Source organism: Gouania willdenowi, chromosome 17 (genome assembly GCF_900634775.1).
Source record: "Gouania willdenowi chromosome 17, fGouWil2.1, whole genome shotgun sequence".
In the NCBI taxonomy this organism is placed as follows: Eukaryota; Metazoa; Chordata; class Actinopteri; order Blenniiformes; family Gobiesocidae; genus Gouania; species Gouania willdenowi.
In genome coordinates, this window is record NC_041060.1 from 33,490,678 (window position 1) to 33,508,132 (window position 17,455).

The 17,455-nt window shown below is 38.3% G+C and overlaps 1 protein-coding gene across 1 annotated transcript in view; it reads right to left on the reverse strand.

Moving 5' to 3' along the window:
• LOC114479331 (hydroxyacid-oxoacid transhydrogenase, mitochondrial-like) overlaps positions 1–13,432 on the reverse strand; it is a 33,459-nt gene extending 20,027 nt beyond the window's left edge. The window contains exons 1-4 of the mRNA XM_028472973.1: positions 13,161–13,432; positions 8,822–8,859; positions 8,054–8,103; positions 7,921–7,974 (exon numbers count right to left, since the gene is read on the reverse strand). Coding sequence (XP_028328774.1) covers positions 7,921–7,974; positions 8,054–8,103; positions 8,822–8,859; positions 13,161–13,222 — 204 coding nt within the window. The 5' untranslated portion in view covers positions 13,223–13,432. The remainder of the gene's footprint in view (positions 1–7,920; positions 7,975–8,053; positions 8,104–8,821; positions 8,860–13,160) is intronic.
• Between the last annotated feature and the right edge of the window lie 4,023 nt (positions 13,433–17,455).

A 17,455-nucleotide genomic window follows, 5' to 3' on the forward strand; every position in this document is an offset into this window, starting at 1 on the left:
TCGTAGCTTTTTAACAGTGGGAACAGATACTATGGTTTAACCCTTATAGTATCGTTGAGTAAAGGTCATGTTGCTATTTAATATGACACAAACATTTTGAAGTGTTAAGTAATTTCTTTTCAGACAGATTTTTGTGTTACCTTATGTTTTGGTACCTCCCATTGTTTATTGGGGGTTGTGAGGACATGTTGGGTTTAGCTATGGCACCGCTAGCTGTTCATTGATGCGAGCACTGCTTAAACAAAGCACAGGGGTTAGACATGTATTTGTACAAGAGTTTAAAAGCTGTTTCACTTTTTCACCCCCCTTTGTTTGAATGTGGGCGTCAACGCTGGTGATGCTCTGTTTTAAACTGCTCCTAGTGTTGGTGTTGGCCTGTTACACTACGGATGAGTTAGTAGAACATGCACAGCAAAGAAACATTGGTGAGTCTTCAAAGTTAACATTTAAGGTTTCAAAGTTTGTTGACTTAATGGGATAGACTTGGTTACTTTATCCATTTAAAATTTTAGCTGAATACCAAAGTTCTGAGTTGACAATTTAACGTTTGTTTTTAGAGCAAACTTTGCATTTTTTCACAAATTCTGCCGTGTCGAGGCCCATTTTTGGCCAGTAAGCGATCTTTTGAAGTTCTCGTTTTGTGGATTTTGTGTCTCTGTGTTGATCGCTTGTGTTGTGTGCGTTCGCCATAAATTCCCCCCTGTACGAGTAAGGAAGCACAAGCGTGAAGGTAGTGGTTCTGTCATGAGTATGAAATAGAACGTCATCAACAACACACAGGTGATCTTTTGCTTCGAAGAGATCTTGAAGATCTGGGTACGAGTTGAATTCATGAGCTGATGGCTCACGGTCTATGAAGCCTGAAAGGAAATCAATCATAAATTGAATTGCTGGATCGTCCTCTTGGAAGAATTTCAAGTCACAAACAGTAAGAGAAGGCTGTGTGGGTGTTTGCTTGTGATGAGAGCTGTAAGACAAATGCTCAATGTCGCTGTACGCATGTACAGACGAAATGGGTGGTGGCTGGGGTCTGAGCGGTGGTATTTCACAGTGAGGCTTTGCGTGTGTTGGGCTGCTGTCAGTCTGGCTGTATTTTATCAGGCTATGTTCCGACTGTTGGTCGGGCTCTGGTCGGGCTATTTTAAACACCGGATAGTTGCCTCTGCTGACATCAGGCTGAAGCTCAAGTGGTTTGGGTGTTTCCCGTTGTGAGTAAAGCTCAAGTCTCTGGAGATCTACAAAGGCGTCAAAGCGTTCCAGTAGGTCCCTTCCTATAACAAATGAGCTGGAATGATCAGGTGAAATGCACACAGGATGAACAACGGCTGTTTGTCCAAAGTTGACGTTCACCAACATTCTTTTTCTCACAGTGACAGGTGTCTGATCATATGATATGATCTCTAGATGACAGTTTTCAACTTTAACATCTGCTGGGTTTGACATGTTGCAGAGAAGATAGAAAAGTTCACGTGGCATGATGGAGACGGTGGCTCCAGAATCGACTAATGCTTCATAATTAACGGCGTTGTTGAGGTAAGTGTCGACATAAAGTCTGTTCTTATTTCCCAAGCTAAGCTCACCTAAAATGCGTTTGAAGGGTGGATTTTCATCACCTGTAGGTGTGATTGGAGTGGGATCCAGCAGCGGTGCCGGATCTATTTGGGCTCTGTGTTGCATATCATCATGTGTCACTGCAACTGTCCCTGTCATTTTGGTAGGCGTGTCTGTTGGGATTAGACAGATTTTGGATCATTATTGTGGTATTCCTACCATGTTCCGCGCATTTCAGACGTGAACGTTTGCGGTGTTCGTGGATCCGTGGTTTTGCATGCTCTCGGGTGCCCTGAAGTTTGTGACCTCCGTGAGGCACGAGCTGCGGATCCTTTTCTGAAAGAACAAAAGGTGAACTTGTTTCGTTATCATTTATCAGGTCATCGTCGGGTGGCCTGGTGTCAAATGCGTACACTTCCTGATGGACCAATTCCCTGTGAGATTGGTCATTAAGCATGAAAGCACGGGAAGCAAAGGAACGCAGCTCACGGCTGGATAATTTCTTTGGATCCACTGCTGCATGTAAATGTCTGCTGGTGGAACTGTGCAGGTTTTTAAAGAAAAGTTCTTTGAAAAACTGTTCTTCTTCCATCATGGGCTCATTTTTCGGCCCGAAATAAACCTTTAGCAATCTGTTGTAGTATTGCCCTGGTCTTTCATTGGCTGCTTGGGTGATTGAATGTGCAGCAAAGTAGCCGGTTTTGAATTCATTTTTATTACAATATTCTTCGATCAGAATTTTGCATAAGGCTTCGAAATCATCACGAATATCAAGTGGCTGTCTGTCGATGAACAGACTGACTTGCTTGCTTGAAGAGGCTTTTATCACGTAGATTTTGTCACGTGAAGAAGCGTTTGGAAAACGTTCCAAGAAAAATTTCAAGTCATTGAGATAAGCATGAATTTCACCTGGATCGTCGAGATTTAGCTCGAACCTTGAGAGGTTCCGTGCTATTCGATCCAGATCTTTGGGTTTTGGATGAGACGTGTCATCCCACAGCTTTACAGGGTCAGGTGGTTTCGGCTCTTTCGGTTCACCTCCCTGCTGTGAAGAGAAAAGATGCAGTTCCTGCCGTGCTGTTGCTGATTCCATCTCAGCTTGATGCTGAAGCAGTCTAGCATGTCTGCATTCGGTTTCCGCATTCCGTATCTGTCGTTCAAGAGAGTCAATTCGTAATAAATAATTTTCTCTGATATGTGTTAGCATGCTGTTCTCATCTTTAAGAGCTGTCAATTCACGATTGGTGATTGAAAGTGTCTGAACATTTGCCTCATGTTTCAGTGTTTGCTCTTTTAAGAGATTATTTACATCGGTGAAATCTTCCTTGATGTATCTTACCTCGTGTTTGAGTGCATCATTTTCACCTTTCAAAATCTGGTTCTCATGGAGCAGATTTTCACTTTTATCCTGTTCTGAGGATAAAGACTCATCATCGCTGGTCTGTGGGTTGCTTTGAAGCCTGTCAGACTTGTTCTGAAGCTCGTTTTGAAGCATCTGGTTCTGCTCCTGGGCCAGTTTCAGCTGTGACGTCATTAAGAGTGCCAACTTACCAAAAGCAAGAGTCAGGTCTGCGTTAGACCTGTTGGAATCAGAGGGAGACATGAGAGTTAAAAGCGAGCTGAGTTCGGTAGGCGTTGGTGTACTACTTATCGGCTCTGGGGATGAGCTAGAAGTTTGGAGTGCCCCCCTGAGGGCAGCTTCCAGCTGTGAAAGGAGGTTGGTGTCCAGGTTTGGACTGCTGGGAGAAAGGGAATCCATTTTGATTAGTGTTGATGTGTGTAAGCTTGGCACAATATAATGAGTGTGTGTGCCTGTGTGCGTTAAACCTTGGAGTTAAACGCAAACGGGTCGCAAAAGGGTCAGTGATTAATAAATTATTCAGGTTACAGCTGACTGTTTCTGAGAATTTATTTATCTGCAATAACAATCTCTGTGATAGAGGTGTTTAGTTTAGTTAAACTTCGAGAGTTTAAGAGGTGAACACAATCTTGGCTTTTAGTTGTATCCAAAGTGGTTAAGACTTGTATTTGCAAATAGTTTGAGTGACTAAAGTAAATACAGTCTGTTCAACGATGTTGTTCGGTGTTTCAATAGAACAATTTTAATTTTAGAAGCTTTATTTATCAGCTTATCTAGAAAGATTTTTGATTTACACAATTAAAGATTACAATCAGGTTATTTTCTGTGAACCTAATTAAGTTTATCTTTAAAGTTCTGTAGTTGCGTTTTGACAACACATGCAGTTCACAATGTGACGTACAGGGTTAGTTCACTCATTAGTTTCAAAGAAAAGTTCAGATGGTTAATCTGTCTTTATGTAATTGATCTTAAAAGATATTGAAAAATTCCCATACAAAGTTAAGTTTATGTTCTTACACTTCAGATAAGGTTAAAATCTATTCCACTTTGAGGGAGATTAATTTCAAAGCAGTTATTTAAGTTTCTATTTGTGTCAAAGCACAAAGAAAAATTATTAAGGTCTTAATTTATTTTAATTAACAAAGTTAATCTTTAAAATATAGACCAGTAGCTGTTCTAGCTGAAATACATTCTTGTTGATTTTATCTGGCTCAGTTAGAATTTTGACCTTAAAAGATTTCAAATAAAAATGATCAAATTTATTCGACTAAGAATAAAGTTTTTATTTGATTCTATTGTAAGTTTTGTCTTTTGCTTCAGTTGGTGTTAAATATTATTTTAATATTTATAACACACGTGTTTTAACTGAAAAATTGACTTAACAATTTAAAATTACCAATGTAAAATTCTGAAAAATGTTTAAATGATTAAATTTAATTAATCTATTTATTTCAATGGCTTTTATAAGCGAGGAGTAATGAGAGAGTGATCTCTGTGTTAGGGCTTAGGGATTTCTTCCCAGAAAAATGATTTAAAAGCCTTCAGGCTGAAAATTAATCAATAATGTTTTAATTATTGATTCCAAAAATTAATCGAATATTGTTCACTTGTACTTCACTGAGTTACAACAACGTCAATTCGTTTAAAAGTCAGCATGCACATTTAAGCTTGTTAGCAGGGTTAGCTGTAGCTTTGGTGGCTAATGTTAGCATGCACTTAGTCATGAATATCTTTGCGTAAACAAGTTTAATAGTTTCAACACAAGAGCGTCAGTTTACCACAAGTATATTAAATACTTTCAGAGCATTACCGGCGTTTCTAAGTGGTCAAATGTTCTTTAAAAATACTTATCAATGGTCACACCAAATTGCTGCAAAGAAACTTGGTGACCGGAAGTAAACAAAGGAAACAGGAAGTTCTCTTCTTCGTTTGATCTTTACCACTCAGTGAGAGCGCCTCCTTTGGCAAGGCAAGGCTACTCAGTTAAAACTTTGTTTAGAGTTTAAACACAAGTTTTACAATTAATTCTGTTTAGCTTTTGGAGGCTAAATTATGGAGAAGTACAACTTGGTTGGAGTGACTGGGTTTTAAAAGGATTTTTTTTTTCGAATCCTCATTTAAAATCACAGTGTTCTTACACAGGCTGAAATCTTCATGTATTGCTTTTTATGATGCTGTTCTTACACAGGCTTATTCTAGGAGCTCAGCTGAAGCGTACACCGCAATGTCAACACTCACAGCAGCTATAAAGGGTTTAAACCTTAAGTTACAAGAATATTCTTTTTCTCCGTGTTTCAGTCCGTTTAGACTACGTTTAAGCTAAAATTTTTTTTTTTTTTCGAAACTGCACCAGTAACATGTTTAAGGAAATGCCTTTTTATCATCATCAGCTTGTGTTTCATAGGATTTTCTTGATCGGAAGTACTGCTCGGATCTATTTTTAGATTCAGCTGTGAACTCGTCAGCTCGAAGCGTATTTTCAAAATAAATGTCCGAAAATTGATAACATTATTGTATTTATTAAACTTATTCAACGTCCCATCTGGGGTGCCAATTATTATGTAGGGGAACAAAGGATGATTAATATTCAAAAATATTAATTATTAAATTTTAATATGTTTGTTGCCAGAGGTGCCATCTAGAATTGAGTTTTAAGTGTCCTAGATCACTTTATTTTAATTAATTGTTACAGTTCCCTGTTTTGTAGTGGGTTCTTGACGTCAGAATAGAGGTTTAATAAAGGTTTAAATGTCAATAAAAACACAGCGTTTACAATATGTACATGTTTATTTTACAGGCTATTACCACGATGATAAATTAGGCAGTTTCACAATTATTCACAGTTATTTTGACTCATTGGTATCACACAAAATGTACATTTTAACACAGCTGTATGGTATCTACACATTTTGAGTGTTTTAGATGTTTGCGTGAATTTGGGATTTATAGGGATTTCCTAACGCTCTGAGGAAGAAGGAAAACGGAAAGTTAAAGTAATGAAATTAATAAAACTTTACCAAAATGAAAAATATGGACTATGAATCTAGAATTTTCGATTGAGAGAATTTGTTAAGTTATAAACCACCTTTTTGCCAGAATTGTGTGTGCGTGCAGTTTTACCCTCCTTCGAACAGGCGTGATGATGACAGCTCCTTCTGCGTAACCAGCAGTGTGTGGGGAAAAAGCTTTTCCTGCGTTTTTCCGAAGACGTTTTCCGCTCATTCACTGTACGGGCCCGCGGGATACTGTCGGCCTGGCTGGGGTTCTGGTTCTCCTACACGGCACCACTTCTGGACGTCGATGGGTAGTTTAACTAACATGTTCTCAAATCAAAGATGCTAGAGTTCGTTAAAGCTTACTCATGGGAGGCTATAAAAATTGATTTGTTCCAAAAATTAAAAACTGCTTGGTTAATTTCAAAAATGGAGATAAAACTTAAAGTTAGTCATTATGGAAGTGGCTGGTAGCCACTTCCTGACTGGAGAGAAGTTCAATCAATATCTCAAAAATTCAGCATCACTAAACTGAATAACATCTAACTGTTAAGTCAGATGCAAAGAGGAGGACAAGAGAGAAGTAAGAGCGGAGCAAGAGCGTGGAGCAAGAGCCAAGCAAGAGAGTGTGACAAGGGGGAGCGAGGCCTTTTATAAACATGTCAAGAGGTTATCTGATTGGTCAAAACACATCTGCAGTGTGGGAATGAGTGAAACCTGATTGGCTGGCAGAAAGAAGCGGGAGGCTTAACTCTCCTGTAAAGAAGACAAAATGGTGGGGCTGTCCCACATGTGCTTCTTAAACAAAGAGTCATAAAACTAGATAGGGTGTTACCATGTTAGGTCTAAAATGGAGCATGGGTGTGTGCCAATTGCATGAACCCTTGAAAAATGACTTTCAATTGATTATCCCTTAAATGACTGATTTGAATGATTTCTAGCTTTAAGCATAGCAAAGGAGGACAAATACACTTTTGATCAATGATCATGAACTATGAAGTTATAAACATTTCCCTTGAAATGTGATTGCATTAGTGCTTAAATATGTCAGATGTAGGCACACGATGAGTCTCTTTCCTGTAGACAAATGGTTAAAATCGAGGTCCCATGTCTGAAATTCGTTTAAATCACAGTTCTGCCTTTAAAGCATCAGATGGTGTATAGGTTTTATTTTTATTTCTTCCTTTTTAATCTTCATGTTGAAGAGGATGTCTCTGGTGTAGGGTGTCAGGTTACATCCCTGTTATCTCTGTGGGGTGTCTGTTCTTTGGGGAGGATGGGTGTCAGCAAAAAGTCTGCAGGGAGAAGGGCTGGGATTTGATGAAATGTTCCTTGGTCCATTTTTCCATTGTCTGTTTTTGAGTCATAAAAGTGTAATAAAATTCCAAACGTGCGACAGTGTTTTTACCGCCTTTTGACCATCGACCAGGGTTCCTACAAGTTAATTATTAAAATATGCTTCATAACATGTTTTCTTACTACCTGTCACTTCTTTACAGGATCATTTTATCATTAAAAATCAATCAATCAATCTTTGGGTATAGTGACAGAAAAAAAGGCTCAGACGCTCACGCCAAAAATATTAACATCTATATTTTCATTGATTAGGAAAACTTACAAGGTAACCAATAGATGAGAAACAAATTAGATAAATAATATTTTTAGTGTATTTTACAGCTGATCATAAAAGATGCTAATGGAACACTAACACAAGGTTACGTTTAATTGGCTTATGTAATAAAGGCTCAGTAATTGTGATTGAACTTTAGTCATTGAGAACGTACTTTTCAGGGGAAAAATAATTGTAATTTGAAAAAATGCTTTTAACCGTAATTGTAATTGAACAGGGATAATTACAGATTACAGTAATTGTAACACACAGGATGATGTCGTTATGAGCATTGTTGTTCTTTTTGACGTTGACAAAGAAGTGTTTTTATTTCATTCTCACCACAATCCTGCACTGAAATACCTGTTCCAGCTTTGACTAACATTCAGAGAAAGATTAAAGGTTACCATGCCAATCTCCCTGGTCACCCCTTCACCATATCGGATGTTTGAACTGGCCATCTGAGAAAAACAAATACAGTCACTAAAACAATTACAGCTCAATACTTTAGAGCTAAAACCATAATTACTGACACTTTACCTCAAAGGCATAATCGGTTTTTCGAACAGTACAGGGAGCCTCTCCTGCCCCTGCAGAAAGCAAACAGGGTGTGTTAAGTAACAACCATCTGAATTGTTATTAAAAAAAATAATAATAAAACCTGATGTGTAATAACTGGTCAATAATGTAGCAAAAATGCTCAGCCCAAAATGTAATAAAAAATGTAATAATCAGAGTTCTTTATTTATCCCAGGGGGAATTACTTAAACACTATAGAAAAGAAAGAACAAAACATAAACAATTAAGTAAAAGACTGTTAATTAGATATGGATTAAATACAAGTGCACACATTACAGTATAATTTTTTGTTTTAAATGCTAAAAATAGTACAAATACAGATATATACACAAGAATCAAGAAGCTGTCAGGTTAAAGTAATAACTGGTCAATAATGTAACAAGATGCTGAGCCCAATAACATCGTTATTACATTATGGGGCAGGCAAAATACTTTTTCACCAATAGTGTAATCATTTTATATATATACACACACACACAGTAATATGATGATAATACTCTCTACATTGAAGCAATAAGCCCCTGAATCCATTAATCATTGAATCACTCGATGATGTGATAAAATTATTACGATACATTATTCAGAAAAAAATATTTTGCATGTCCTATATTTGAATAATGAATCCAAAATGTAACAAGTTAAAGCATCATTCTCCATGAGCCCATAACGTTCATCAGTTTGTCTGGGATTTGAACCGACAACACGCTGATCACAAACATGTGAGCCTACCTTTGTGAAAGGTGTTAGAGTGAGCAGGGCATCGACACCTGGGAAGAAAAACACAATAACTCACAACAATGCACGACTATCACGTTCAAAGACTCAGATTTTCATTGTTGTTCTTTTGTGTATTTTTCTCTCATTTGGAGTGTTTTTGTTGTTATTAACTTCACAAAACACATCTGCATCTTTACGTTTTCCCTTTATTCTCTTAATATCTGGACTTTCTTGTAATATCACCACTTTATTCTTGTAATATTATAATTAGACTAAAAAAATTAAGACTTACTTCCTGTAACATTACGACCTTTTTCCCATAACATTATGACTATATTCAGGTTTCCCAACAGCACTGGAGCGTAGAAGCCCCTGACCTAACATTTAATGTTTCATTAACGTAGGGAGTTTTCTGTTGTTTTTTCTGCATTTTTAATCGATACCATTGTAATAACTGCTGCACACTTGGACATAAAAGGGACTTCCAGAGGTGCACAGGTTTTGTTAAAGTCTGTGTAAAGCAAAATCAGCCATTTTCTTTAAAACACATTAAATAGGTCATAAATATATTCCTTAAAACATGTAAAAATTCATTCAACCATTTATAATGTAATTGTGGAGCTAGGCCTCACAAACTGTTTCAAGTTTCTGTGTTCAGGATTTAATGAGCGGGTCAAAAATCATAGCCGCGTTACGTCACGTATCGATCATTAGCATTAACCCAACCCTGCTGCTCGTGTTCTAAAACTTTTGACCGGTAGTGTATATACAGTATATATAATAAAATGCTATTTACTGTCTATAAAATGACCGAGTGTTTATTAATAGAGTACCATGAGTAACTCTAACTACATTCATCATGACTCCTCACCAAACATGAACACAACAGCAGTGTATTTACCACAATGATAATAATAGTATTAATTAAAAAGTGAAGTGAGAATAAAAGGTTACAAAATCCTGCACATGTTGGAAAAGAAGTAGGAGGAAATATAAACTAATATGATCCTAACCCTTGTAATAACAAATAACTCTGAAAGTGTCTAGAGGTACGTTAAACGTAGCCATAGTCCCTGGGGCTAGACTATGTTTCCGGACCTTTTCTACATAAGCGCAATGTGCTCGTGTCACCACTGTGCCAGGAAAGTTGAGTGGTCTAATGATGTGTTCACACCGGATGGGTTACGAAATGTCCGTACATCCAGATTACATACAATGTCAATGGATAGATGCGTCCCAGATGCGAAATCTTTCCTGTGCGGCGGTGTGGTGCGATCCGCACGTCAAGTGCGTTGGCCGTGCGAGCACGTTCCTGATTTTACGCATATCCGCACATTTGCAAGAGTTGAAAATATTGAACTCCTGCGACTGTTTCACATGACGAAAGCCAATCAGAGTTGACGATGACGTCAGGCCGTCAACACAGACACTGGTTTGTTCATCCATTCAACCATGGAGTAGAAGCTGTGTGTGACCACCTGGAGCTGTATGCCACGGCCTTTATGACCAGGACAGGACTAGGAAGGATTAGGTGTGGAGGAGAATCAGCGAGGAGGTGGTAGTAGCAGGTAAAAGTTCTCTCTGTAGCACTGAGCTAGGATAGCATTAGCTGCTAATCACACTGGCTTTTTTCACTGGTGGTTTATGTTTATGAGAGGAGAAAAAGGAGCACAGCTCTTCTCTTCAGCAGGCTGTGAAACTCACCGAGTTGGATATGTCGTTGGTGGGCGGGGCTTCGCTTCAGACGTGCGTATGATGCAAATGGGAAAAATTTTTGATCCTGCGGTGTGTTTCGTACGACAGATGCGTCTACTGCTGCAGAAGATGCATTCGGTGTGAACGCAGCAGAAGGCGTTGCACTCACCACCAACGTGAGATTTCGCTAAGGAGGGTTCGAATCCCGCATTTGACATTTTTGTTTTTTCATTTTAACATATTTAACACGGCAAATTCCACCTTTAAAAATACATATCTGACAAAAATAAACATTTTAGGGATAGGGTTAAAGTTAGGGTTAGGGTTAAAATGAAAGGGTTAGTGGGGTAGCTAAAAATAAATATGAGCTATACGGAACTTTAAGTCACGTGGTGCACCCATCACATGACCTCAACTATCAATGAGGGGCGCCGCGTATCCATAGAGTGGCGGTCTACAGATAAGTTAAACGTTGCAAAATGTGAGAGCTTGTAGAATGTGATGTGAGCTTGTGTATAAAAATCCACACAATTTTAATGTCACAAATGATGAGAAAAAATGTAGAAACTAATATTTACACATAAAATTACAGCTGCAAACTTGTAATCCAACATTTATTCACATGTTTTTTTAAATACTTGCGTAAATGATCGTTTACAACCACAACTCTCCAGTTACAACTCCTCGAATCTACAATCTGTATAATGTGACGAAGCAATAAAACAATGAACATGTATGTGAGCTGTCTCATAAAAATGAAGATTTTGTAAAATACGTTAAACACTTGACCACTGCATCAGCTGTCAGCTCTCAATCCTCATCTCCACATAGCTTTAACGTAAATGTAAACAAGGAGAATCACTCTCCATCACTATTTTTGTTCATAAATTACTCTAATAACCTTTTACTACCAATCTGTGGAGGCAAATTTCAGCATCCTGCCTCTACAGTGAAGAAAAATTAGGTCATATCACTGTCTGCTGCACTAAAAAGACACACCCACTGTCTCCAAATCCTCGCTTCTGATTGGTCAATCCCACACATGGGGGAGCGGAGGAGGGGCCATTTCTACAAGCATGAATCAGTTTTGCTACAGACATCTCGCAAAATGTGTTGCAAAACTCAAGCAGCGCAGATTAACAGGAGAAGAGCATACCTGTCAAGTATCCCGTTTTGGCCGGGAAACTCCCGTATTTTTCCCCTCTTTCCCTCCATCTTCCCGTATTAGTATTTTCCCGTAAATATCCCGTATTTTAATGTAATAATAATTAAAACATACCTTACTAAACTGAACGCCGTCACTAGCCTCGCGAGAACTACCACCTGAAATGGCCTGAGTGGCAGTTCTTGCGAGATTAGATTAGATTAAATTAGTGCCGACAGCGGCAACAAACCCAGAAACAACTCAGAAAAGAGATGATGAATGAAGACATTTCGGCAAAAAAATAAAGAACTGGTGCAAATACCTTGGAAACTGGAACACAGAGTTTATCTTCATAAAGACCATCAGGATGTGACACAGTTACACGTTCTGTTAGATTAATAACTGAGATTTTAACGTCTACCACAGTGGAAGGAACGACGTAAGTCACCATGAAAAATCATCCAATCACAAGCTCCACAAATATACACTGTTTATAAAGTGTTAAATAATGCAAAGTCTGTAATAAATGTGTTTAATAAGTCATTAGTGAATACCAGAGAACCACATGAGTGAGCATGAGAAATTAAAATAAAATAAATAATGAAAATAAAATATAAATGTCTAATTTAAAGACAAGCAATGTATAAACTGTTACTATATTAAATAAACACATGTGCTTCATATAGACTTATGTTTTTATTTAGGCTGTTTTATATATTAGGAATTAGGGCTGGGCGATGTATCGAGATTCAAGATTTATCTTGTTTTCTATTTTGACGATATAGAAAACTACAATATTTCATATATATATATATATATATATATATATATATATATATATATATATTATTATTATGTATCAAAATACTAATTTCATGAGTCGCTGCTGTTACTCCTCAGAACAACATGTAAAGCTCAGTTAGATGATTAATGAGTGTCACATGTTGTGCAGCTCTTTGTTAATAAATGTCCCTGTGTAGCATTTTGCATCGTATATCACCATTTTGAGAAAATATATTTTGATATAGGTTGTGGGCGCCAGAAAATTAACCTTATTTTCAAATCCAAAACTTGCCATGTATGGAAAAGTAGTTTGTGTTTCTGTGGCGGTAGATTTGAGAAGTTGTAACCGGAGAGTTGTGGTTGTAAACGATCATTTACGCAAGTAATTAAAAACATGTGAATAATTGTTGGATTATGTGTGTAAATATCAGTCTTTAATTTTTTCCCATCATTTGTGATATTAAATTTATTTCACGTGTGTGGATTTTTTTTTTTAATACACAAGCTCAAATCACATTCTACAAGCGCTCACATTTTGCAACATATCTACCTTCATACTAAAACTGTCCCGTTCAGGGTGATTGAGACAGGAGAGAACATGCAAACTCTACAAAGAAGTTGTTAGAACCATAGAAGGTCGAACCCTGACAGAGGCGCTTTATGACGTCAGAACACATTACACAACATTCACCTGTGAAAGTTTTAAACTTTAACTAAGACTGAACTCACGCCACACGCTGGAGCTGCTGGAGCAGGTCCACGATCCGAGTCCTCCCTGCGGGTCCTGCCATGTCCTCAGACCAGGGGAGAGCACACTGAACACGGTCTGGTCTCTGCCTCCCCTCTCCCTCAGGATGGAGCTACTGCTTCTTCTTCTTTGGTGTTTACAGGCAGTTATTAAGCTGCACTACCGCCCCCTAATGTTCTTCTTCTTTGGTGTTTACAGGCAGTTATTAAGCTGCACTACAGCCCCCTGATGTTCTTCTTCTTTGGTGTTTACAGGCAGTTATTAAACTGCACTACCGCCCCCTAATGTTCTTCTTCTTTGGTGTTTACAGGCAGTTATTAAGCTGCACTACCGCCCCCTAATGTTCTTCTTCTTTGGTGTTTACAGGCAGTTATTAAGCTGCACTACCGCCCCCTAACTCTTCGTCTTCCATTAGAGCGGTGCGTCAACAGGGCGGCCATCTTGGACCAATTTTTTATTATTGTATAATGGTACTACTAGTGTATTATTGTTATTGCTATTCTTATAAATTCTTATAAATATCATTACATTATCATATTATTGTATTATTCTTTGTTATTATGAATATTTTGTATTATATTTACTGGTATTCTCATTGTATTATTATTATTCGTTTTGCTATTATTATTATTGCTTTATTATTAATGTTCTTCTGTATGGGATTTATTGGCAGTTTGCACAATTATTGGTGCATTACTGCCATCCACTTATTACTATACAGTGTCCTCAAACAAAAAAAACCCCATCAAATTAACAGCTTATTAGGAACAGTTTTTTTTTTTCCATTTGAGAAACATCTCTAAGCTAAGACACATGGTCTCTCGTCATAAGCTTGAGATGATTGTGCATGTGTTTGTTTCCTCACAATTAGACTACTGTAACAACCTGTTTACATGCGTTAGTAAAAAGGACTTGGCTCGTCTACAAATAGTCCAAAACTGTGCTGCGTGGCTCCTGACCCGCACCCACAGGACAGCCCATATTACTCCTATTTTAAAATCTCTACATTGGCTCCCTGTCATATACAGGATTAATTTTAAAATCCTGGTACTGACGTTCAGGGCTGTCCATGGCCTGGATACATTAAAGGCCTGATCCAGCCCTATGTGTCCAATAGGAGCTTGAGGTCCTCTTCTCAGAACCTGCTGATTGTCCCCTGCACTGGCTTTAAAACTCGAGGAGATCGATCGTTTAAAGCGGTAGCTCCTCGCCTTTGGAATGAACTTCCATGCTAGACTCCGTGGATGATTTCAAAAATCAACTAAAGACTTACTTTTTTTAGGGAGGCTTTCTGCCCACACTTTTGTATCTGCCCAATGTAGGCTCTGTATGTACCCTTCTATTTCTTGCATTCTACAGACACTGCACTGTCCTGGCATGTGTACTCTGTTACTGTTATTGTTTTAAACTGAAAAATGTGAAGCACTTTGTGACCCTGGTCTGTGAAAAGCGCTATATAAATACATTTTACTTACTTATTACATCTGAACGGAGTGTTCTCCAGTCTCTGGCTGAGACTGGCCACTCACAAATCCTTAATGTAAAAACTGTCCAACTTCTTCCCAACTCAGATCCGTGATCCCCAGGAATTTTTCGGCCAATTTCACAATTATCTTTATCTTTTCATTTTTCTTGACAGCTTGAGCCAAACAGTTTATGACATCTACCAGAAAGAGTACAACGTTTGTCTTGTTCACAATCAAAGTGTCCTTTATTATCTGGTTACAATCTTTACAAGCATTTTCTGTACAGATTCTTTCCACCTTTGGACTTTCTGCACTGTGCCGTGGCACCCTTTTTACTGCTTCAGCATAGTTTAAACCCTCAGTCTGTTTCAATTTTTTGTATTTCTACAGCTCTCTAAAGGCCACCATACACTGTGCGATCTTTGGCCCATTTTGATCCGATTTTTCACTCGTGCGTCTATATTTGGGATCGGGCCGAGTCTCGGCTAAATTGTGTGTCGTGCATCGTGTAGTATATATGGGGTCACGAGAAGCGAATAACATCTCACGACCAGCTCCCGATCAACAATCGTATGGTCGTAGGAAAATCAAACACTGTTGAAGCAGTGCCACGAACCGGCTTACCTCAAACTCTCACATAGCACATGCGCAAACACCATAGGAACACTGTAAATTGACGGACCGTACTTCCCATGTGACTATCAATCACATCGCCGTCTTTTTTTTTTTTTTAAAGCACTTTTTGCTGAGCTCTGTGAGTGTCTCTCCACTCTCGGTGTCATGGTCTAAGTGCGCATCGTACTGAGAATGTTAATGCACATATATGTAGGCGCAAAAATTCATTTTCCGTCCAATCTTTTCCACTTTTCTTGCTTTGTTAAACTGATCTCTATCCTTACACACAACTAGCAGCAAACTATTGCGTACTATTTGAGTTGGTTTTACTTCTCGTATTGCTTTATTTATACATTTACACAGCCTATGAAATTTTCCTCGTGTATTCGTGTATCAGCTTGAAAAATACTTTAAAGGGGCAGTATTATTATGTCATTCCACATTTTCTAAAAAGTCCACTCCAAACGGGCCAGTTGGATTTTTCTCGCGTTGTGACATCAAAACGTAGAAATTCCTCCTCCTGACAATCCTGGCTCCTGCCACACTATAAGAATGTGAGCTCCTCCCCCTCAAACTACCTCACAGCTAAACTAACACTGAGGTTTAAATTAGAATATAAATTACACTTTATTGTCATACTGTATATGTAAAGCTACATACACAAAATGTGTTCTCTGCAATTAACCCCTTCCCGAGGAGCAGTGGGTGTCACGGTATGGAGCGGTTCCACTTTTAGTAGCTGTTATATCTCCTTGTATTGCCTTTGACAAGATCTGACATATTTGTAACACAATGCAACGCAGAAGTTGGACAAAACAAATGATTATCATCTTAAATTGATCATTTCTGTGGTCATAGGAGATGAGGAGGAGAAGAAAGCGACTTAGCAGCTGAACACTCCAGTGACTGTTTTCAGGGATATTTGTGCACTCACAAACACAAGCTTACACTTAGCATCGTATATGGTTTTGAAACACCGTGTCCCATACACCACTAAATGTCACATGGATTACTGACACAGGCTAGAGGGCGGGGCGCCCAAAGAACGAGGAGGGGCGAAGAAGGAAAAGCCGAGTGCATTCCGGAGGTCGGCCTCTTTTGGCTTCTGGAACCCATTGCGAAGGAACACAATTGAGCCAGCGCTGTATAGTAGCTATATTTGTGCACTTCCAATTCCTAACTACTCAGCCATGGCTCATTTCTGCTGCTCACAACAACTCTGTCCGTTAGGCTAATGTTTCATGCAGAGTCGGCGGAGGGCCACATATAAGAAGCAGGTAGTTGGTGAGAAAGGTGACATTTAATCCTCTCCTAACATACAACCTGGATGGTGCACTTTATCACTGAGGGAGGGGTTACACACGGTCGTTTAGCTCAGAGAGCCAACAGAAAAACTACACTTGTCTGTAATTGTTTTATTTGATTCTTAAATTATCCTGTCATTTTAATGTAATGTAAATGTATTTCTGTTCAGTGTGTTGTAATTTTGCTGCCTCTTGGCCAGGACTCCCTTGAAAAAGAGGTTTTTAATCTCAATGGGATTTTTTTCCTGGTTAAATAAAGGTTAAATTAAAAAAAAACTTCCCACAATGTAAACAGACCTGTTACGCCTCTACCTCCCACAATGCACCATTTCTTTAAAGTGACAGGATGAACAAAAGTGTGTCATATCCTGTCCAAAATGGTGGCTCTCCATAGTTCATGCCCGAAGATATAAAATCCTTCTAAAAAGTGCTTTTAATGTGTTTTTTTTATATATAAAAAGGTGCTCATATTTTGTTTATTGGTAATACATTAAAGGTCCAGTTTTATGCTATTTTTCACCCATTTCCATTTGTTCTAAGAACCCCAACAACATTTTTTCCAAACTCGCCTGTTTAGCCCTCTGAAAAGTCACTTTCAGAGCGCTCCTAAAAACAGGCTTTTTTTAGGGCCTTCAAGTAAGCATAAACACACACGCTACTTCAGCGTGTATTTATCACAGCAGCACCAGCAGTAAATAATTAAGTCTTCATTGTTACTCATCTGACCACAGGAATAGTGTATTTAATGTATGTATGAATGTATGTCACTGTAGCAAAACCATTATACAGGGATTTCTTCATAATACTGCTGATTTATTAAACACATTATTTGTCATACACATTTTCACTGCAGGTACCCTTTAAATAAAAGTTATGTGTCACTTTTAGTAT